At 46.8% G+C, this 23,861-nt stretch overlaps 1 protein-coding gene across 5 annotated transcripts; it reads right to left on the reverse strand.

The window, feature by feature from the left end:
* Nucleotides 1–1,601: 1,601 nt before the first annotated feature.
* On the reverse strand, nt 1,602–23,861 carry LOC103654547 (disease resistance protein RPM1). 5 transcript variants are annotated; one of them, XM_020552825.2, is made up of 6 exons: nt 23,491–23,860; nt 23,300–23,403; nt 23,034–23,205; nt 21,221–22,421; nt 20,123–20,770; nt 1,602–4,033 (listed from the first exon to the last, which is right to left on the reverse strand). In XM_020552825.2, exons 4-6 carry the CDS (start codon nt 22,280–22,282, stop codon nt 2,192–2,194), a joined length of 3,552 nt encoding a protein of 1,183 aa, XP_020408414.1. In that variant the 5' UTR covers nt 22,283–22,421; nt 23,034–23,205; nt 23,300–23,403; nt 23,491–23,860; the 3' UTR covers nt 1,602–2,191. The 5 variants fall into 5 exon arrangements, with proteins under 5 accessions (XP_020408414.1, XP_035823002.1, XP_008679614.1 ...); XM_035967109.1 differs by having other exon boundaries at nt 23,300–23,395; nt 23,491–23,856; XM_008681392.3 differs by lacking the exon at nt 23,300–23,403 and having other exon boundaries at nt 23,491–23,861.

Genomic DNA, 23,861 nt, shown 5'->3' on the forward strand with positions numbered 1-23,861 from the left:
GTGAACTCCTTACTGGTAAAAAGCCTAATGTTTCTTATTTTAGAGTTTTTGGGAGCAAATGCTTTATTCTTATTAAGAGATGTATAAATTCTAAATTTGCTCCTAAAGCAGTAGAAGGCTTTTTAATTGGTTATGACTCAAACACAAGGGCATATAGAGTCTTCAACAAGTCCACTGGATTAGTTGAAGTTTCTTGTGACATTGTGTTTGATGAGACTAATGGCTCCCAAGTGGAGCAAGTTGATCTTGATGAACTAGATGATGAAGAGGCTCCATACGTCGCACTAAGGAACATGTCCATTGGGGATGTGTGTCCAAAAGAATCCGAAGAGCCTCCACAAGCACAAGATCAACATCAACTTCCATACAAGCATCTCCACCAACTCAAGATGAGGAAATGACTCAAGAAGAAGAGGATGAAGATCAAGACGATGAGCCACCTCAAGAGGAGAACATTGATTAAGGAGGAGATGAAAATGATCAAGACAAGGAAGATGATCAAGAGATTCGGGATCAAAGACCACCGCACCCAAGAGTCCACCAAACAATTCAAAGGGATCACCCTGTTAACTCCATTCTTGGTGACATCCACAAGGGGGTAACCACTAGATCTCGAGTTGCACATTTTTTGTGAACATTACTCTTTTTTGACTTCTATTGAGCCATATAGGATAGATGATGCACTAAGAGATCCGGACTGGATGGTGGCAATGCAAGTGGAGATCAACAACTTCACGAGAAATGAGGTATGACATTTAGTTCCATGTTCTAACCAAAATGTTGTAGATACCAAGTGGGTATTCCACAACAAACAAGATGAGCATGGTGTGGTCACTAGGAACAAAGCCCGACTTGTTGCCAAGGGATATTCACACGTTGAAGGTTTGGATTTTGATGAAACCTATGCACCCATAGCTACGCTTGAGTCAATTCGTATATTACTTGCCTATGCTACTTACCATGGCTCTAAGTTATATCAAATGGATGTGAAGAGTGTCTTCCTCAATGACCCTATCAAGGAAGAAGTGTATGTTGAGCAACCTCCCGTCTTTGAAGATAGTGAGTATCCTACACATGTTTATAAGCTCTCAAAGGCGCTTTATAGGCTCAAGCAAACCCCAAGGGCATGGTATGAATGCCTGAGAGACTTTCTTATCACTAATGGCTTCAAAGTTAGTAAAGCTGACCCTACTCTCTTCAATAAAACTATTGCTAAAGACTTGTTTATATGCCAAATTTATGTTGACGATATTATATTTAGGTCTACTAACAAGTTCTCTTGCGAAGAGTTTAGTAGGATTATGATACAAAAAAATCAAGATGTCTATGATGGGGGAGTTAAAATATTTCCTTGAATTCCAAATCAAGTTCGGAGACACCGCTCTCCCTTGATCTGCTGCACGGCAGACAAAGGGACGGCAGGGCAAAGAAGCGACGACGCAGAGAATTGAGAAGAAAAGGATGAGTCGGTTGCTATTCACTTGTGACCTCCGATGGAAGGACGTTTGCCCTTTATAGACGGGCCGCCGCAACTCCTTGATTCGATCTGCTATATTACAGAAACCACCCCTGGAATATTTCTACATGCAATCACCCGGATATCTCGCAAGTAACGGCTCTAGTACCAAGTTGTAGAATAAAACCCTAATCCTAATTAGGATTGAGACTGATATATATATATATATATATATATATTGGGCCTAATCCATTACATAAGGACTGATTTGGTGATTAGGGATCCCTAGGGGATCCATGGGGGAGGAATTCCCTTGCAATTCAATTTTGAATAGCAAGAGGATTTCTTTCCCTCGGGATCCCCGGTCACCAAATCAGCTCTAAGGGTGTGACAGTAATTACAAGGGGCTAACCTCAAAACCCTAACATTACTCTAACACAAAATTACAAAACGATTACTACATCAACGCATAAGTCAAATCCATAAACATGCACACAAGTGAACATCCTTTATGGAGTTACATAAGCTGAAGCTCGGCGTTTGATGTACGGAGTAAATGAACTGAATGTCTTCTCCTAGGGATGTTTCACATAGGATAGCGCCAATTATCATGACATCTTGAATGAAGCAGAGTAAGATGTTCCTTCAGTTGCTTCTCCTAGTGATAAGAAATGAAGCAGAGTAAGATGTTTCACATAGGATTAGCGCCAATAATACTATTGCTAAATACTGAGATCAGCATCCTTCCGGTTCCTCCAGCTTCAAAGGAGGTTTCCTTGGATGTTCCTTCAGTTGCTTCTCCATGTCATCCTTGAGTGCAGTGTCATGGGAACCAATAAGCTGAACTTCCTTGAGTTTTTGTTTAGAGAGATTCTTTATCTCCATAAACTTCAATGTCGATCCACTACAGCAGCGAGCTCTCAGCAGCTCAAGATTTTGCATAGCTTCTGATCCAAAGGATATATTTAACTTTGAACTGCAAGTAATCTCGAGGATCTTGAGATTTAAATAACAGCGCTGCTGTATTCCATTCACCCAAACACAAAAATCAAGCTTACCATCACCATCTTGAAGGGGCTTGACACAAAGACGTAGAGTGCATAGTTCTTTTATTTCCCCAAGGACTTTAATTATGTCAACTTCTGCTGATATGGTCATATGCAAATCCAACTTTGTGAGTTTGGGAAGATCTTTCATCCAAGCTGGCACCTCACTTCCAAGACCATATAACTTAAGGCTCTGAAGGTTTTGCAGAGGCTTATCCTGAGACGATATTTCATTCAAACCTTGATTTCCCTTGCTAAGCCACACTGACAAGGATTCCAGGCGGACATGACATGAGATGGCAGCACAGAATTCCTTGTTATTTTTCTTGTTGACACCGGACACTCCAAGCTTGCGCAATTGGGTAATCTTCTTCAGCTCTTTTAGAGTGGCCTTGCCCCCTCCAATACCAGCATTGACAACACCAAGCGTGTGCAATGGTGTCAGTTCATCAATCCCTGATGGCATCTCAACACCAACTAGTTTACAAGATTTGCATAGGTTTGGCAACCTAGACGCTGAAGAGTAAGATGTTGATGATTCCTTTGCCAGGGATATTGTACCAGCACGCATGTACTGCAGCTTCTTTAGCTTGGTAATCGATGCTGGCAATTTTGCTATGAAGGTACCCCTAATATCCAGAGTCTCAAGCTGCCGCAGCTCACCCAATGAACTCGGAAGGTGGCAGATACCAGTACTTCCTCGCAAAGATAGGAACTTGAGGCGAGGAAGAAGCTTCACCATCTGCTCGAGGTCTTTATCTGTCACACCTGTGGCATTCTCCAGATCAAGAACCCGAAGCACCTTCATACTTTTAGAGATGAAGAATGATTCCCACTGCCCAAACACTGTTAAAGACCGCAGGCGCGAGAAGTCAATGCTCTCGAACACAATCCTATCCCTGTCCCAGCACCTCTCTATTACAAGGTGCCGTCCTGTGCGTCCGGTAGTTGGAAGGCAACGCCCCTTCAGTGCAAAGACCTCGAGTGCAAATATTATATTTTCTTCCACTGGACGTGAAATGATGTATTCATGGAAGAAAGCACTAACTTGACATAGGACCATTTTCATGTCGGTGATGACCCTGCATGTTGGCGGCTGAATCATGCTTAGATTGACGAGCATTGAGAAGAACATCTCTCCTTTCTCCTCTGCAGTGATGTCTTTTGTATCCCTGGAGTAGCCCTCTGCAACCCATCGCATCACTAAACGCCTCCGACGAATGATTTGGGACCCAGGGAAGATTGACATATAGAAGATACACGGCCTTAGAAAATCCGGGCAAGCACGGAAGTAAGAATGCATCCAAGCAAACAGATCTTGCAGAACACTGAACTCAGGGTTGCTCTCAAGCTCCTGCATAAATCTGTGATTCAGTGTTTTTGTGCTGTCCATACATGTAACTGTCTTTGGTGCCAAAAATTTGGCTACAGCAACTATCACTTTAGGAAGTCTCCCACATTTTAGAATAAGTTGTTCTAGCTCCTTGTTGTTTGAATTCATCAGAGGGGATGTTTGGCTTTTCTTTTGTACCTATTGTTGCAGCAATTTAAGATGATCTTAATCAATATTGTAAACACTAATTGCTGTGTGAACATAATGATTGTTTACATAAAAAAGATCAGTCATGAGCAGAGAATGATTGGAAAGTAACAGAAACTTTTCATCATTCACGAACAGATTGTATGCACATTTTTTTTTACAAGTGGCATATACAGAATGATGATATGCCTTTATGTTTTTCAAATTGTTTGAACACGAGTGGACTAGAATGGTTGAAAACTTGTGTATTGTGTCTAGCTGTCAATAACTCAATATGCCAGAGAGGCCCAGCCCAAAGTCATGGCTAGTTAGGTGTAGAGCAAGGATGTACGCGTGGGCCCGTAATAACATTCACTATGTAGTTCCTTTACTTTCTACAAGACTCGAGACAATATTGTAAACAAACTGGATTCCATCTATTAGGACCAATCTTTTCTTAAGTTGCTTGAGTCAAGTATAATCTCCTCAGCACAATGAGGTGATTGTTTCTTTTTCTTTCCGGTTTGTCTATATCAAGGACCAGGGGTTATCATGTAGCCTGTTGAGGCAGTCTGCCGTTAAGGCAAAAACTTTGTGTTCTGTTTGCGGGAAACCCTAACCCTAACTGGGTTGGGAGTGCATATATATACTGAGTAATTAGGCCAAGCCCATTACACTGAGGGTATGCAAGTAAATACATAGGGGCTAGCCCCGAAACCTAACAGTACTCTAACACTGTTATTTCCCTTACTACAATGTAAGACAGAACTCCTGCCACTTTCTCAAAAAAAAAACACTGCACCCTTGCTCTGTAGCCCAAGGCACCAATCTCTTGGCCCCACCAACGCCATCACCCATCCTCTCAGTTTGCTCAGTTTCTTCCTGAATACCTCACTCATTTCAGATACATGACAATTCAACCTATTGATAGCCTGTGTAGTAAAAAAAATAATAAAAAATCAACCTATTGATGATCACACTTCCATTACTTTTCCCTTTTTATTGCAAAGTTCTTTAAATAATCCACCCAAAATTGAAGATCCAGTAAAAAAAGAAACAGAAAGTTTCTGCATTGGGGGTTCAGATTACAATGCTATGGTGGACAGAAAGATTGTTCAAAGCTTTTTTTATCAGAAACAGCTGGGGAAACTTCTTGTGATTTTTCAAAGCTTATGGGGTTGGAACAAAGTCATGCAGGCCTATTTGGGGTAGGCTAGAGACAGCAAGTAGCTCCCAATAATGATTTTTCTCACATGTTACAGTTGGAATGGGAAACCCTAACCCTAACTAGGTAGGGACTGATATATATATATTGATAGATGTTGAGTCCGGCCCATTACACAAGGGTGTGACAGTAATTACAAGGGGCTAACCCCAAAACCCTAGGCGAGTACTCTAACACCCCCCGCAGTCTCAACTCTATCATGTAAAGATGTTGAGACTGGATCGAAAGTCAGCGAAGACACTCGACGGCAGCCTCTTGGTGAAGATGTCGGCGAACTGCAGCGTGATGGGGACGTTAAGAACTCGAATGTCACCGGTGGTGACCCGCTCGCGAACAAAGTGCAGGTCGATCTTCACGTGCTTCGTGCACTGATGCTACACAGGATTGGTGGAGAGGTAGACCGCGCTGACGTTGTCGCAGTAGACAAGGCTAGCGCGCTGGAGGGGGTTGTGGAGCTTGTGGAGAAGCTGACGCAACCAGGAGGCCTCTACCACGCCGTCTCAACTATGTTCGCCACCAGCTCGTGGAAAAGCTAACGCAACCAGTGTTTCCCTTACGTTCGTTGTGCCCCGGACAAGCTGGCTATTGTGGAGGAGGACGCGCACAACGATCCCAGTGAAAACGGTGCTGGGAGGCTAGTAGCAGAGGCCTCCGACAATGGGGCCGCCGAGGGAAAGCTGGCCAGGAGGGGGATGGGGGAGCAAGGTGCCACAGGAGTAGCGGGCGATGCAAAGCTCATGTGTGGCGGGGTGACGCCATGGAACTGGTGAGGGGAGGCATCGCGAACGCAGGGGAGGCAGGGCCCCTGGCGACGGGAGAAGTCCAAGTTGCGTGCGGGCTAGTACAGAGACCCGACAGATCGGTAGCCACAGAAACGGCGGGTGAGGCGATGGGGGCCGCCATAGAGAGAGTAGTGTAGGGAAGATGTCCGAGGAGGGCCGCACGGGCGGGCCACGACGGGGACAAGGCTGGGCAGGGTCGATAGAGCTTGGCCAACTGCGTGCAAGGAGATGGTGGGACGGTATAGGCGTCCAGCAAGCGGCGCAGGGGCAGCTCCCGAGACCTGGCAGTGTTGAAGAGGGTCGGCGAGTACCAGCGAGCGTGCGCAGGCGCCCGGTGGGGCGGCGCCCATGACCTGGCGGTGCTGACTGGGGGGAGGCACGCCTGGGGGGCGACCAGGGGCGGCGGCCGCGAGGGCACGGCCTGTGGGGTGCGGCCAGGGGCGGAGGCCACGAGGGCGCGGCCTGTGGGGCGCGGACGGGCGCGAAGGAGGCCGCGGCGAGGGAACGACCTGCGGCGGCGCACAGCACCACCAGGGGCCGGCGGCGCGGCGCGGCGAGGCCCGACGAAGGGGAAGGGGCCGGCGGCTGGGGAGAGGTAGCCGGCGGCCAGGCAGTGGGTTGGGAGGGTGGGGGAGGAGAAACTGGCTCTGGTACCCAGTTGGAATGGGAAACCTTAACCCTAACTAGGGTAGGGACTAGTATATATATTGTTATATGTTGGACCTGGCCCATTACACAAGGGTGTGACAGTAATTACAAGGGCTAACCCCAAAACCCTAGGCGGGTACTCTAACAGTTACTAATTTGAAATGAAGCTATTGAGAAAAAACTAAAATGTAAGTCTCTATCTCTACTAATATAACGAACCAGTTTCAACAGTCGACGGTCGTGTGTTTCGTGCGTTGCCTCCCCGATTCGACGCGGCAACCCCAACCACATTGTCACAACCTCAACCACCGCGTCCCCGACCTCCGCATCTCATGTCGTCAATCCCCTACGTGATCCACTAGTCTTCTCCACGTCCATAGCCTTTCGCTCGCGACCTCTGCATCCTGATCTCCACATCTCACGCCACGCGACGCAGTTGGAAACCGCTGACCTCTGTATCTCACGCCACTAATCCCCCATGCGATTCCCCTGGTCTTCACGTCCATAGCCTTCAAACTCTAGCGAGCAAACCAACGAGAGGTCTCATCCCCACCACCACCCATGGAGTGCCGCCTCCACCACTTCGCGCTGCTGCTCGACCTCCTCGACCTCTCGCTGTTGTTCTCGTGCTCGCCCCGCTGCCGCCCGCCTCACCCCGCCATTAGCAACCAACATGCGAGGCCCCTCCCCTGCCGCAGAGCAAGAAGTTGTCCCCGTCGTAGGAGCCTGGCGCCGTCGCCGCCACGGCAAGGCCATCCCCGCTAGCTCGGGCTCTTCCCCGCTGGCGCCGGCCGCTGCGCCCACAATGCCCACGCCACCGGCCACCGCACTCCGACTCCTACAAGGGTTGTGTCGTCGTCTCCATCGTGCACCCATCGGTCTAGGCACGGCAGGATGCTACTAGAGCATTAGAGGGTACTAATGGAAGGTGCTAGCTCACGATTGTCTCCTACTTGTTCAGAATATTTTAGCCATGATATTTTTCTCATAGTTTGTTGCACCACCTTTAGTAGAACGTGTTCTATGCTTGTTACAACTGCATGTGCAGATAGAAAGATTGTGAAAGAAAAGATCTACAATGAGGACTTCACCTTCTAGCGCATGGTTGGAAAGGTTAGACCGAATCGTAGTGCAACTTCTTCTCTGGCTAAACGTTTTGTTGTATTGCATACTTGCATGCTCGTTTTAGGCTTTTTCCTAGAATTTTGAATGAATCGACATGCCAAGTTGGAGTTGATTTGTTTGTCGAGGTTATGAAACTGGAGAATCGGGATGGCCCATGACAGTATAAATTGTGAGTCTTTAAACATTCCATTGTAAATTCTGGTTCAGTATTTCCTACCTAAGAAGTGTCCATTTCTGGAGCTTCTGCTCTAGTCCTGAATGCTAGCGTGGAATGTTTCTGTTGTATATCACTAGGTAACAGGATTACATAATATATAGACCTCTACCAGATTGTGTTCCACCTGATTTATAGAAACAAGGATCAGGGAGACGATCTGGGAGATCTCACACTAAATAGGAAAACAACCATATAGGAAAGAATCACCCATTAGCACCTAATCAGGGGCAATCAGACAACACCTGATAGGGAAGGGGATCACCTAATTAGGGGCAATCAGCCAACACCTAATAGGGAAGAAAACCTCCTAAACATGGAAGGAAATAAGCTGCCTAACACCCCCCTGCAGTCGAAACACCGATGGCACAGACGTTAAGGCTGGAGCGGAACTCGGAGAAGACAAAAGTGGGCAGCCCCCCCTGGTAAAGATGTCCGCAAACTGAGACGTCGCTGGGACTGAAGAACACAAACATCGCCAACGGCAACACGCTCGCGGAGATGTGAAGATCAATCTCGATATGCTTCGTGCGCTGATGCTGAACCGGGTTAGTGGACAAGTAGACAACACTTACATTGTCATGGTAAACTAAGGAGCTCTTTGTCAAGGGACTATGAAGCTCCTGTAGTAACTGACGCGGCCAGGAAGCTTCGACGACACCGTTAGTAATTGTCCTGTATTTGGCATCTGCACTGGAGCGAGACACTATAGGCTGCCCGCTTGGAGGACCAGGAGACGAGGTTGTCTCCAAGGAAAACAGCGTACCTGAAGTAGACCTGCGAGTATCCGAGCATCCGGCCCAATCAGCATCTGTGTAGACGAGCAGAGCAGAGGTCGTGAATGGGTGAAGCAGGAGACCATGACTAAGTGTCCCACGGAGGTAGCGCAGGATACGCTTGACTGCCGAGAGGTGAACATCTTGAGGATCATGCATACGAAGACACACTTGCTAAACAGCATAGGAGATGTCAGGCCAGGTGAAAGTCAAATACTGCAGAGCACTAACCAAGCAACGATACAAGCGGGGTCGCTGATAGTGGTACCGGTCATGGCAGAGACCATAGCATGAGTGTCGACAGGAGTACTGCACGGCTTGCAATCAGACATACCAACACACTCAAAAATATCGAGAGCATATTGTTGTTGTGAAAGGAAGAGTCCCACTGAATGCTGCTGAACAGCCACACCCAAGAAATGATGGAGGGTACCAAGATCCTTCATAGAAAATGCCTTTTGAAGTGCAGTGAAAATGCGACATAGAAGGTCCTGGTTAGAAGCATTGAGAACAATGTCATCCACATAAAGCAGCAAGTAAGCCATGTCAGTCCAGTGGTGATAGATAAACAGCGAAGCATCCGACTTGGCTTCGACAAACCTAGAGTGAGTGAGTAGCAAAGCAGCTATACCAAGCACGAGGCGTCTGCTTCAAACCATAGAGAGACTTATTGAGACAACAGACAGCACGAGGCTGAGTGGGATCAACAAAACCTGTGGGTTGAGAGCAGTAGACCGTCTCAGTGAGAGTGCCATGTAAGAAGGCATTCTTGACGTCAAGTTGATGAACTGACCAGTGCTGAGAGAGTGCGAAGGACAAAATAGTGTGGATTGTTGCCGGTTTAACCACTGGGCTGAAGGTCTCATCATAATCCACGCCCGGGCGCTAGGTAAAACCACGGAGGACCCAACAAGCCTCGTATCTGTCGAGAGAACCATCAGCATTGAATTTATGACCGAAAATCCACTTGCCGGTGACGATGTTGGTGTTAGGGGGGCAAGGAACGAGATCCCAGGTGTTGTTGGAGAGTAGAGTGTCATACTCTTCTTGCATTGCGTGGCGCCAATCGGGATCGGCAAGGGCGCTATGATAGGTCTTCGGGACAGGCGAGGGAGTCGTGGCACTGAACGTAGCAGGCACCCGAAAATCGGCCTTGCCGCGGGTGGCCATCCCGTGCTGGTTGACCACCGGTGTGATGGGAACAACACCGGTGGGTAACCCAGCGTCGCAGGAGCCAAAGGCATCTCCGATACAGCGGGTGGTCGTCGATGGTACACCTTCAAGGCTGCCGGGGCTGCGCCAGGCGCAGGCGGCGATGCGTCGGTCATGTCCTCGCATGAAGGCGGAGGCGCAGAAGTCGGGTGCCGAGCTGGAGCCAGACATGGTGCAGCTACGATTGAAGTCAGGGGCAACAACACGGGGCCCAGGTCAGCTACAGGCACAATGGGCGCAACAACCGTGAAGAGCGAGGTCTCCGGCGAGGCGAGTACCTGTAGGGAGGGCCCAATCGGCAAGATCGACTCCTCAAGCTCAGACAAAAAATCAAGGTTAGTGGTCGAGGCTCGAGAGCCGGCAAGGGGAAACGAGGCCTCATCAAAAACCACATGGCGCGAGGTGAGAATTTTGTTGGTGGAAAGGTCCAAACAGCGATAGCTTTTGTGATTGCTAGAATAGCTAAGAAAGACGAAAAGGCTAGATCGGGGGGCAAGCTTGTGAGGAGCGGTGGCGGACATGTTGGGGTAACACGCACAACCGAAGACGCGGAGGTGGTCATAGGTAGGGTGAGAGCCGAAGAGGGCAAAATGGGGGGTGCCATAAGCAAGGGTTTTGGTGGGTAGCCGATTAAGGAGGTATGTAGCGGTGTGAATAAGGATGAAAACGGCCGGTAACGGTCGGAAAAAACCTCTCACCGTTTTCACCCGCATAAATTTTTGTTCGGTCGGAATCGGTAAACGGGAAAGTCGGAAACGGATAACGGCCGGTAAATTCCGGTATATCGAAAACGGATAAATCCGAGCAAAATAGCTCGAAATTGATCGGGAAACGGTAACTGTAATCGGAAAAGCTCACAATACACAAATCCTAACCACACAGATGTTCATTCACATCCACATACAAGTCTCATTCACAAAAGTACACAAAACACAATCTTGTCCACATATAATTGGTCATACACTCATCCATGTCCACTCTTAAATTATAACACACAACACATAAGTCTTAAAACACGATTGTTCATTCACATTCACATACAAGTCTCAACCACACAAATATACAATACATAGTCATGACCACACATAAATGATCATACATGTTCACTAAAGTTTTAACCACATAGTATATAAGTCTTAAACACACGATACATAAACTAGAAATCATGTGGCATGTCGTCTGGATCACTTGATATATCTTCTATGACATCTAAAACCCTAATCTCTAAACCCTAACGAGTATAGTTCTTACCTCCTTTGTTTTTTTTTTGTGGACCGGAAAAATACGGTTAAAATACGGGAAAATACCGGATTTTCCCGAGAATTCCGAAAACGGACGGTAAATATGTCTCACCGTTTACCGTACCGTTTTCGTAATAACACATCTCGTTTCCGTCCTGTTTTCCGTATATCCCGAAAAATATGAAAACGGTCGGAAAAATCTGGTAAACGGTACCGGGAATTTACCGAATTTTACCGATCATTTACATCCTTAGGTGTGAAGATCTTCGACCCAATAGGATGGGGCGAGGAAGTCCTAAAATAAAAGGGAATGGATGATGTTGTTAATGGAACAAATCATACGCTCGGCTTTACCGTTTTGGGAAGACATGTAGGGGCATGACATCTAGAGCAAAACACCATGAGTGAGAAAGAAGGTGCGGGTGGAAGAGTTGTCAAACTCACGACCGTTGTCACATTGAATACTTCGGATAGTGCAGCCGAACTGTCTTGACATAAGAGAAAAAATTAGCCAAGGTAGTGAACGTTTCAGATTTGAGGTGAAGAGGGAACATCCAAAGAAAATGCGAGCAATCATCAAGAATAGTAAGATAATATTTGTAACCGGACACATTGTAAATACAATAGGTCCACAGATCACAATGGATTAAATCAAAGTTCTTGAGAGCTCGCGAAGTAGAGTTTGCAAAAGGTAGGCAAGTGTGACGCCCAACTTGACAAGCATGACCGATGGAATCACTAGTAATTTTATTACAACCGACAGCAGAAGTACTAGTAAGTCTGGACAGAGCCTCATGTCCAGGATGGCCAAGACGACGATGCCAAGTAGTGGAGGAGACAGTGGCAACAAGGGCGCAGGACATTGTGGGACATATTGGAGTAGCGAGGGTGTAGAGGGGCCCGAAGCTATTGTACCTGGCGATCAAGCTCCTGGAACGAAGATCCGTCACAGAAAGGCCAAGAGGGTCAAATTCTATAGAACAATTGTTATCAGAAGTAAACTAACGAACGAAAATAAGGTTTTGAACAATATCGGGAGCAACAAGGATGTTACTAAGATAGAAGGGACCCGGTATGATGGAGTGGGCAGAAGCTGTGACAGGTAAAGTGGACCCGTTTCCAACAATAATGGAAGTGGAGCGTGGTGGGCGAAATAAGGAGATGTTACCACTGACAGGAGTCATATGACTAGAAGCGCTGGAATCCATGACCCAATCTGTTACGCCAGGAGGATTGAGGATCATGGTGCTAAAGTTGCTGGCGAGGGACTGCTGATCCCAGGATCCAGTCCACAGAGTCCATGGTGCAGTCGGGGAAGCAGGAACTGCGGGGGGCTGTTGCGGAGGCCCAAGCTGATGGTGTGGTGGCCTGAACTGATCTGAACCGGTCCAGATATGGGCGGGTTGTGGACAGGCTGGGGAAAGTTGCCTGGTAGAGGGGTGTACGAGGTCGGAGCAGTGAAGAGCGCCAGCTAGGGTGCCTGAGACGATGCGCCCTGGTGTGTGGGCGGACGTCCACCGCGCTGATGTCTAGTGGAGCCGGGCCACATTGTGATTTGTCCGGTCCACGGATTGTACAGCGAAGGCCAGGGTGCCTGACCCTTGCCTCTGCCATTGTTGTTGGTGTGACACCGCCAACGACCACCACCAGAGGAACCCCCGCCATGGGTGTTGTTGGGGGTCGGTTGTTACCACTAGTGGGAACCGTGGAGCCTCCAGGGGAAGGGGCGACGGAGGAAGCAGAGATGTCGGACCGATGCAGGCGGCGACGAGGGCAGTGGCTGGAGGCGGGGGGTGGCGCACTGGAGTCGATCTCCTCAAGGATGAGATAATTGCGGACGTCGTCGAAGGAGGGAAACGGCTTCGAGAGCTTGAAGTGGACCTTCATGTGGGCGAACTTCTCGTCCAGGCCACGCACCACGTTGAGGACGAGGGTGCGGTCGTGGATGACCTCGCCGAGATCACCGAGGGCCTCGACCATCCCCTTCATCTTGCGACAATAGTCGCTGACGGAGTGATCGCCCTACATGAAGACATGAAACTCGACGTCGAGACGAAGCACGGGAGTGTGTGCCCAGCACCCAGGACAGAACGACGGCATTCATGCGCGGCCAGGATGGCGCGGCGGGGCAGAGGGCATGGTCGATGAGGGTGTACCGCTCGAGGGCGAGCAAAACGAGGTCGCGCCAACGACTATAGTGGGGAGAAAGTGAGTCCAGAACCACGAGCACAAGGGCACGAAGGTTCTGGATACTCGCCGCCTGCGCGTGAAGGTTGGCGATGAGGGTGGCCTCGTAGTCGGAGTCTTCAACAGCGCTCAAGATCAGTGGCTTCTTGGGGGAAGTGGAAAATTCCTGGTGTCAACCAGTTGGCGCTGTTGTCCCCTGCAACGTTTGGCTGACAAGTTGAAAATGCTATCTAAACCCCTCCAGTCATGAAGTGACAAAAAACTGGGGCCATGTCAAGCGGCAGCTCTTGATGTCTATTGAGATTCTGCATAGGCTGGAGGTAGCTAGAGACTCAAGAGATCTTTCCTCTCATGAAGAATGGCTTCGTCGTCAGCTGAAACACCACTCCTTGGGGCTGGCATCCTTAGAAAGGACCATGACCAGGCATAGGAGTGGTCTGAACTGGTTGACGGAGGGAGATGCCAACACTTCTTATTTTCATCACCATTCAAGGTATATAAAGAGAAAAATTTATTGGCAAGCTCAAAGTGAAGGATAAGATTGTGGTGGACCAAGAGGAGAAGAAAAGGGCTATATGGAATTTTTACAATAACCTTCTTGGGGCAGCAGCATCTAGGGATTTTTCCCGAGCCTTTCACAGACCAGCCATCAACCTTGAAGATCTTGATTAAGGGTTTAGTGAAGAGGAGGTCTGGAATACAATTAAGTCTGCCCTTCTAACAAAGCCCCGGGTCCAGATGGATTTACTGGGCATTTCTACAAGTGTGCCTGGTCTGTTATTAAAGGGGATTCCTCCAAGCTATACCTCCTTAACTCAGCCTACGTGACCCTTTTGCCAAAAAAGGCTAAGGTTGTAGAGGTGAAGGATTTTAGACCGATTAGTTTAATCCACAGTTTTGCCAAAATTGTCACCAAGATCTTGGCTAATAGGCTTACAGCAAAACTCCCTAAAGTTGGTTTCCCCCAACCAAAGTGCTTTTGTTAAAGGAAGAAGTATTAATGACAATTTTATGATGGTTCGAGAAACTGCTAAAGCTATTCATAGGCAGAAAACTCCTAGAATCCTCCTAAAGTTGGACATAGGTAAGGCCTTTGACTCAGTTTCATGGCCATTCCTTTTTGAAGTTATTAGCCATCTGGGGTTTGGGCTGGTATCGCGTAATTTAATTGCTAAGCTGTTGTATTCCTCCTCTACTCAGGTGATAGTGAATGGTGAACCTGGAGACCTCATTTGTCACCAGCGAGGCTTGCGGGGGGATCCTCTCTCCCCAATGCTTTTTATCTTAGTAATGGATGTGCGGAACTCTCTATTTCAGAAAGCAAATGATTTGGGGCTGCTACAACCTTTGATAAGAAGGGGTAAGAGACAGTGTGTCTCTCTTTATGCGGATGATGTTGCGTCATTTGTTCCGCCCACCAGAAATGAGCTTGGAATGGTTAAGGAGCTTCTGAGGGTGTTTGGTGAGGCATCGGGCCTGGTCACAAATATAAGTAAGTGCAGTATGACACCCATTCAATGTGAAGGTCATGTCATTGGTGCTGCTCAGGAGGTTTTACCTTGCAATGTTGTTCCATTCCCGTGCAAATACTTAGGACTTCCTCTCTCAGTAAAGAAGCTCCCTAGAAGTTCCTTCCTAGAGCTTATTGATAAGGTCGTTGCAAAGCTGCCGGCTGGAAGGCTGCTTGTCTTCACCCAGCTGGGAGGGAGGGCAACTTTGGTTAAGGCTGTACTCACTGCTATCCCCATTTATCACCTCATAGCATTGCAATGTCCAAAATGGGTGATCAAGGCAATAGATAAGATTCGAAGGGGCTTCCTTTGGAAAGGAAGGACTGTTATAGGGATTGTGTTGTTGGGGGGGCATTGTGTTGTTGGTTGGTCAAAGGTCTGCCAACCCATCTCCCATGGAGGGCTGCGTATTCATAACTTGGAGGTGCTGGGCTGGTCCTTTAACTTGAGATGGCTTTGGCTTAAGGAAACTGAACCAGATAGGCCCTGGGATGATTTTAAAAAATAAAGGCGCATAGGTTTGATACAGCCCTCTTCACAGCCTCTATTTGTTCTATTGTTGGAAATGGGGCCAACACGCTCTTTTGGACAGATAGATGGCTGCATGGTCAGTCTTTGCTCCAGATTGCTCTTGCTTTGACAAGTTGTGTCTCCAAGAGAACCATGAAGAGCAGAACAGTTCAAGGAGCCTTAGCAGCAAACGGATGGGTGCATGATCTCTCTGGAAGGTTGCCGGCACAGGTGCTGATTGAGTTCCTTTTGGTCTGGGATCTAATCCAGGAAGTGCAGCTGCAGCCAAATGTTGATGATCAACACCAGTGGTTGCCTTCTTCCTCGGGGTTGTATTCGGCAAAATCTGCATATAAGCTTTTCCATGTTGGTGCAACAGCTTTTGAGCCGACCAATAGAATATGGAAGACTTGGGCTCCTCCACGCTGTAAATACTTCATTTGGTTGGCCTCTCTCAACCGATGTTGGACGGCTGATCGGCTAGCTTGTCGTGGAATGGATCACCCAGAAAGATGTCCCCTTCGTGACCAGCAGGACGAGACAGTGCAACACATTTTGGTGGCTTGTGTCTTTGCGAGGGATGTGTGGTTTAGAACACTAAGCAGGTTGGGGCTGCAGCATCTAACTCCCAGGTCTGATATAGCAGCGGGAATGGTGGGGAGAAGCAGAAAGGAATGTGCCTAAGCCAAAGAAACAAGGTTTTAACTCCATTGTGAGTTTGGTGGCTTGGCAAATTTGGAAGCACAGAAATGCTTGTGTGTTTGATGATGCTTTCCCAAACATCAACACAATCTTGCTTCTTGCAGTCCATCCATGATGAGGCCTTATTATGGGCCTCGTTGTGGGCTTCTGCCCTTAGGAGTGTGTGGCAGTAGTTTGGCATATTGTTTTTTTAGCTTTGGGTGTGTATCTTCTTTTACTTTTTTCCTTCTCTCCCCCCTCCCCCTGTTTTTTTCATTCTCAGGTGCCTTCTGGGCACCTTGTACTTGGTCTTTTCTAGACCCTTTCTATCTTCTTAATATAATGATACGCAGTTCTCCTGCATGTTCGAGAAAAAAGTATGCTGATGTGTCCCAGTGATTGTCCAAGGAGCTACTACAAATGTACTCATCCCAATTGCCCGGTGAAGAAAAAGGTGGAGCACACAGAGGATGGTCAGATATCTGAGATAGTATACCTCATAGTTCCATTGTATGTGACTTTCTTCTTATGCTTATGGATTTGAAACAAACTGAAATACAAACAGACTAATTTATTTTTGTTTCTTTCTTCAGTAGGCTCGTTTTTATGAGTATTTATATGAGGATGCTCCTTTTGACATATGTAGCTGTCAGGTGAGTCATCTCAATTTCTACTTTTGGCCATTGTTTTTTCATTTCTCACCGAGCCTGAGCTGGCTCGGGCGCCCGAGCTTTTTTTCCCAGGCCTACATGTGTTCATCAGAACACCAATTGTACGTTCAGTTCAGAGTCTGTTTGATCTGTTCAGATATCGATCAGAATAATGCTGGATGGATTCAAGGCTATGAGCGATCCTCACGTGTGCACGTACATGGAGCTCGTGACGTCGGCCATTCCGATGATGGTGGTGGAGGGCAATCATGAGATCGAGCAGCAGATCCACGGCTTCGTTTGGCTGGATTTTTTCTGGCTGCAGATGTAGCTTATTTAGTTCATGCTACAGTACTTAGTAGGTATAGAACTGCAGCCAACCGAACTGCTTCTGAAGCAGCCGAACAGCCTGACAACGAGATGTTTGTGTCCTACAGCTCGCAGTTAGCGTACCTGTCGGAGGAGAGGGGTCCTTGTCCGTGTTCTACTACTCGTTCGATGTCGGTGGCATCCACTTCGTCGCTCGCGGCATACACTGACTACATCAGATCAGACGTGTAGTACAGATGGCTGGAGGGGGACCTGGTGAAGGTGGACAGGTTGGTGACGCCGTGGCTGGTCACCGGATGGCATGCTCCATGGTACACCACATACAAGGCTCACTACAGGGAAGCCGAGTGCATGGTGGTGGAGATGGAGGAGCTCCTCTACGCCTACGGCGTGGACGTCATCTTCATCGGCCATGTAACCGTTGTTGTCCTTGGTCGTTGCTTGCTAGCTACCTGTTGCTATGGTTTGCCTGAACACTAATGATCTGAACTAGGTGGTCTGTGATCAGGTGCACTCATACGAGCGGTCGAACTAGAAGTTCAACTACCCACTGGACGCCTGTCGTCGCGGTGGTCAGGTCGTTCGGTCTCGGGCTCTCGATGGGGCAATGGGTGTCTCACGATGGCGGCCTCAGGGGTAGGATCGCAGGTGCTGACGCAGCATCTTCCACCAAAAAGCTCTGGAACATGCTTCTTGCCCTAGGGAACATTGCCTTTGCCTATACTTTTGCTGAAGTGCTGATTGGGATCCAGGTATGCACGGATGATTCAAAGTACATACTTAGCTCAAGCGTGCAAACTACTCCTGTTCAGTGGTTCTGACTCCAAGTGCAAAATGTGTTCAAATGTTAGGCCAGGTTACAAACAACATTCTCATCAATAAAGTGCCTTTTTTGATCTGTTCTGGTTCTAGGACACACTCAAGTCACTGCCACCAGAGAACAGGACGATGAAAAAGACAGCAATGTATGGGATTGGAGCCACTACCATCTTCTACATCTCTGTTGGCTGCGTTGAGTATGCTGCATTTGGTTCAAATGCTCTAGGTAACATCTTGACGGCAAGCAGGTTTGGTCCCTTCTGGCTCGTCGACATTGCCAACATGTGCCTCAACCTCCACCTGATTGGTGCATACCAGGCCAGCACATCTCAGTTGGTGTACAACACACCTCACTAGAAGAATTTCAGCTGCCACATTCAGAGCTGAACTCTGTAGCTTAAGCTAAAGCTAGTATCTCAACGCAGGTATACGCTCAGCTTATCTTTGCTTCGATTGAGAGGTGGGCTTCCTCTAGATGGTCGGTAGCCAAGTTCATCAGCAGCGCATACACTGTCAGCATCCCCCTCATGCAGAGAGGATTGGTGAATGTGGGGCCTTACAAGCTCGTCCTAAAAAGGCTGATTTTTTTGCCTTGGATTAAGCTTATCGTTGATCATTTTCAGATTTGGGAATCTGGTCTGAACCGCATTGTTATATTATATACTAATAGTTGATAATGATTTATTTAAGCTGTGACCTGCTGGAGGGTCTTGTTCTTCAGCCTGGTATTCCAGATAGGCATATTTGGAAATTCAATGCTTCTGGGGACTACTCTTCTAGTTCTGCCTACAAAGCTCTTCTCCTTGGAGCGGTTGATTTTGGCCCGGCTGAGCGGATTTGGAAGTCTTGGGCTCCGGGTAAATGCAAATTTTTTCTGTGGCTCGTGGAACATAATAGATGCTGGACAGCTGACAGGTTGGCTTTGAGGGGGCTGGATCACCCCATCTGCTGTCCGCTCTGTGACCAGGCCGATGAGACAATTAATCATTTGCTGGTCGAGTGCAGTTTTGCAAAGCAGTTTTGGTTTCTTCTCCTTCGGTCGGGGGACTTCCAGGTGCTCTGTCCTTCTACAGGGGATAGCTGTTTTGACTCTTGGTGGGAGAAGAGTGCTGAGATGGTGGGCAAGCCTTTGTCGAAGGGGTTCAACTCGCTGGTCATTCTGGGTGCGTGGTCCATTTGGAAGCATAGAAATAGGTGTGTGTTTGATGGCTGTAGCCCGAGTGTTGTGATCGCCCTCTCGGCTGCAAGGGAAGAGATGTTGTGCTGGCGTTTGGCTGGCGCTAAAGCTCTCTCTTCTTTCCATCTAGAGGAGTTGCTTTAAGAGTGGTGTATTTGGTGGTGTGTGTCTGTTAGTCTGTTGTTCGTGTTTTTTGGGGTTTCACCCCTTTTCTCTTCTTAATACAAAAATACGCAGATCTCCTGCGTATTCAAGAAAAAAAAATGATTTATTTAAGCCCCTTTGTCCCATGATTCCTATATATAACTTTATAGAGTTTAGAATGATTCGTGGTCAAAGCTTCCCTGTGGTCCACAACAATTAGCTAGAGTGAGCTTTTTGAACTGCTGATTTCATTTATTTTAGCAATCTCTATTTCTATTTAAATGGTAAAAAATAAGCTAAAAGTATGCAAAAAAATAGGGGTTTGAACAATGGTTGTTGGTTTTTGGTTATACATTCACATCAATCTAGCTAACTAAACATACATATTTTTGTGTTTTATACTCTACACACAATCATAATGTAGATATTTTGTAAAAAATAAAGGAAAAATAAAAACTGGAATGTATTTGAACAACTATCAAATTTAAACAAGGTCTAACTATGTGGTATATATAGAAACCGTAGCAACGCATGAGCACCTCACTAGTGGGCATTTAAATGGCACTTATTACATTCATAGTTCAAAAGCAAATCATTCATGAGCAGAGAAATAAAATAAAAAATAGACACACATCTGTTCTGGTTTACTCTCCTATCTGCTACAATTCTTTGTAAAGTACACTTTCATATTCCAACTTTGCCTTTCTTGGAACCACTGGGTGAATTGATAATTTCACTATCATTTTGGAACGTGGGTGATGGAGGAAAAAAAGGTGTTTGTCAATGAGATGTTATATTTACTGCAGACCCATGCAGGAAAATAGATTCGAGGAAGCAATGCAGATGAACATTCTTGTGGTTAAACATACCTCTTTTTTAAAGAGATCAAAGGATGCTTCAGCTTCTAGACATTTCACATTAAACACGACCTCTTCATCGTCTGCACAATACGTGGCAATTTTTTCATCTGTTGTAATGACGATGATAACACTCTTGGAATGTCTAGATACAAGTGCAGGTCGTATTAAGTCCCATTCTTCCACAGACTGTAGATCATCAATAACAACAAGACACTGATGTTCTTTTAGAAGCTTATGACACTCCTGAATAGGGTCTCTGATTCCCACGGCATCTGAGTGAAAATCCAAAAGTAAGTTCCGAGAGAAGTCCCTCAAATTGAATGGATGGGACACGTGGACCCAACCATACTTGTCAAACATTGGGTCCTCTTTAAGCATCCTTTCATAGTACAAATTTTTGACAAGATCAGATTTTCCAACACCAGCAATTCCCCACACAGACATCACTTGCCAATCTTTGAAACGGGCCGTGGTCTGATACTTACGAAGTTCATTCATTTGTGACTCACGTCCAACAAGGGTAGACTGATCCATCCAACTGCTGGCTAAAGCCTTTCTAGAGGTGGGAATCCTACCATAAGTAAGGCCTCCCCTGTGGCTCATTTCATCTTCTAATATTTCACCACTGCTAGATATTACTCTTCCAGTCTTCTTGCTCTGAGAATATTGATAATATACAGTTAGAAGAGAAAGGAAAAAACTGATGTTTACTATATGTGGGTGCTCCCAAACCCATCAAAGTTATTATAATCTGATTCTGAGCCTAGTTCTCATATTGCCTAGAGATTTCATCAATCTTCAGTATATCAAAGTGTTCCTTGAATATCATGTAACAGACTGAAAAACATATTAATATGAAGTATCCATGCACCACTAGTCACTTGTAAGTACATTTTCTTTACTGGCAACCATTTTAATGTTGTACTTGTGGTATAAATATATGTGAGACCTATTAAAACCCCAATTTCATGGTTTTATCTAACATATCAGAAAATATAATGACAGCATGTATCAGAGAATGTATTTCACAGTAAAAAGTTAGATACCATTACAGATAAACAGTAACATTTTGTTCTTAAAAGTAATTTGACTCTGTTCCAGGCTAACCTCCTTGAAGAAGACGCATACAGGGTACTCAGCTGAATACTGTTTAAGCTCCAACACTTGGTATGAATGTCCAACACACAAACTTGCGATTTCATGGTGCTCGGTGGACACGATAATCCAGTTGCCCTTATTCCTGTGAGGCAGGCATGCCCTGATAGCGTCCCACTCTCCCATCGTGCACATGTTTTCCAGGACGAGTAGGTACCTCTTCCCATCCACTTGCTTCGTGAATTCTTCAATTATTCCTCGCTTTGCTACCATCCTCTTCAGTTGAGCTACATCTAAAGTAGTTCCTTGTTGCAGACAGGAATTCGTATAGAACTGAGTAACCAAGCTCTGGAGGAACTTATGTGGATTGAAAGGATATGTTAGCTTGATCCAGCCTCGACATCCAAAGTTTTCGCAGATTTCTTGATCCTGGTATGCTTTCCTTATGATGGATGTCTTACCAAGATCTCCACCTGTACCCCACAACGAGATCACTCCAAGGTCAATGTTTTCTTTAGTGATCAACTGTGTGATATCCCCTAAGCCTTGCTGCTTTTTCGTGGCGTCCCTTGACTCAACAAACATGTCAAGCGTTGTTGTGCCAATAGCAGGGCCGGTAGCTGGTTGTTGCTGCATTACTGGCTTGGATCCAGAGTCACTGATGAGGCTGTAACGTGAGTTCCTCTTGCTCACATCCTCAACCCTGACCTTGATCTTCTCTATCTCGGCGACCACTGCATCTACGGGTAGTGCCGATGCTGGCATACATGATGGTATGAAGCGGCGCCACCAGTGGGGCCGGTTATCCAAGTGAACAACAAATTCAATGCAATCCTCTACATCGTAGGCTAGGTCACGGACCTGCCTCACCCATGTCCTAACCACGTTGTTCTTGGCACGCTCTTCATTGGCGACATTGAGAAAGGAGTGCATCATCTCAAATTCACCTGTGATGAACACAAGGTCCCTCTGTGCACTCTGACGCAGCTTTGACTCTTCCTCAATAGCTGACTGGGCCTTTGTTAGAACCCCCTCCACCACCGACTTTGCCAATCCGACGACAAGATCCCCCATCGCTCTTACTCTCCCCTCCCTCTCTCCTTGTGCTTCTATGCCGATGCCGTAGCAGCTACCAAGTGATGCTACTAATGCAGTAGAATTGCATATTTTGAGTACCCAGAGATGTGACTAATGAAGATAAGGACAGCTCCAGCTGGGAAACAGATAGTTTGGACATTATTGTTAATCAAGGTTGGTTGGAACTGTGGGATGAGTCAGGTCAATTAAAAAATCTAGCTGTACACACAACACTTTGTCTCGTCAAGTGAGCCTTTTGGTCAAGGGATCTGCACGTAACCCAATGTCTTAAAAAAGAAGTCCTATTGGAGAAAGAATAATTTGTTCAAATCCAAATGTGGACCAGCTGATTGCACATGTTGTCACATGGGGCTAAAATGATTCTTAGGAACAATACAGTTGGTATGCCTCCAGAAGAAAAAAACACAACAATATTTTTTCTGCAAGAGAAACCTAATCTAGAATAACTGATTAGACACAATTTTTCTTAAACAAAGTGAAAAGTGCATCATACTAAGTCAGAAATCATTTTTACTATGAATTAGTTGCAATCAGCTAGCTGGGAAGGAGTCAAGGAGGTAGCAAACAGCCTGCTTGCACCATTGATGATGACTTTGTTTTGTGTATCTTTTGCTAAACTAACTTTTCTTCTGAGGTAACGTACTCACCCAAATGACTAATTGGTACAACACATGGTTACCGAAACAGTTTGTCCACTACTTTACACAGGTAAGATTTCGAAAATTACCTGTTACAGATATGTTCAGCTGTATTTGCTCTCCAGCAAGGGTATTTTCTTCGGACAAAAACTCTCAACACAGTATAATTTGTTGATCTAAGCGATGCATTTGTCCAAAACATGATCCAGATTTTACACCCTTTGGTCAAGCACAGCTCCCCTCACCCATGTATCCATTGCTCTGTTAGTTTAATAGTGATTATTAGGGCTACCAATGTTCAATTTCAAAACAATTCAAATGCGTACACTATACTATAGTAATTTCGGAACTAAACTTAACGGATGGGGAACAATCAAGCAATCTCCTATCTGCATGTACAGGTCTGCATCTACAGCAAATAATCTGGGACAGCTTGGACCAGAGCTCCACACTGATAAACTGCGAGCCGCTAATCAGGATATGGAATCAACTGCTCCAACAGTCAGCCAAACAAGAGAAACATAGTGCATTTCCATACTCCCGTACCTTGCGCAGGAAGGATGCAAACAAGGAGCGGCAGTGGCAGCGCCCGGGAAGGACAAGAACAAGAAGCCGTTCGGATCATGCCGCCACATCATTCATCACACTGGCTGCTACCACAGCTTTCTTCTCCTCCACGGGTCTCGGGGCCAGTCGGCTCGAGCAGCAGTGCCTAGGCTGGCTTGTTGGATCCGGTGCTGGGGCGGAGCACCTTGTGGAGTGGAGCGGCGGCGAGGGCGGTCGGGTGGGGTCGAGTGATGGGTGTCAAGGGCGGGCAACCGGGGGTGCGGCCGCCGGCGGTGCCACGGATTTGGGATTTTGGGGCCGGCGGTGGTAGGTGGAGCAACAAACCGCAGCGGGCCAGCGGACAGCGCGTG

Source organism: Zea mays, chromosome 4, assembly GCF_902167145.1.
Source record: "Zea mays cultivar B73 chromosome 4, Zm-B73-REFERENCE-NAM-5.0, whole genome shotgun sequence".
Lineage (NCBI taxonomy): Eukaryota > Viridiplantae > Streptophyta > Magnoliopsida > Poales > Poaceae > Zea > Zea mays.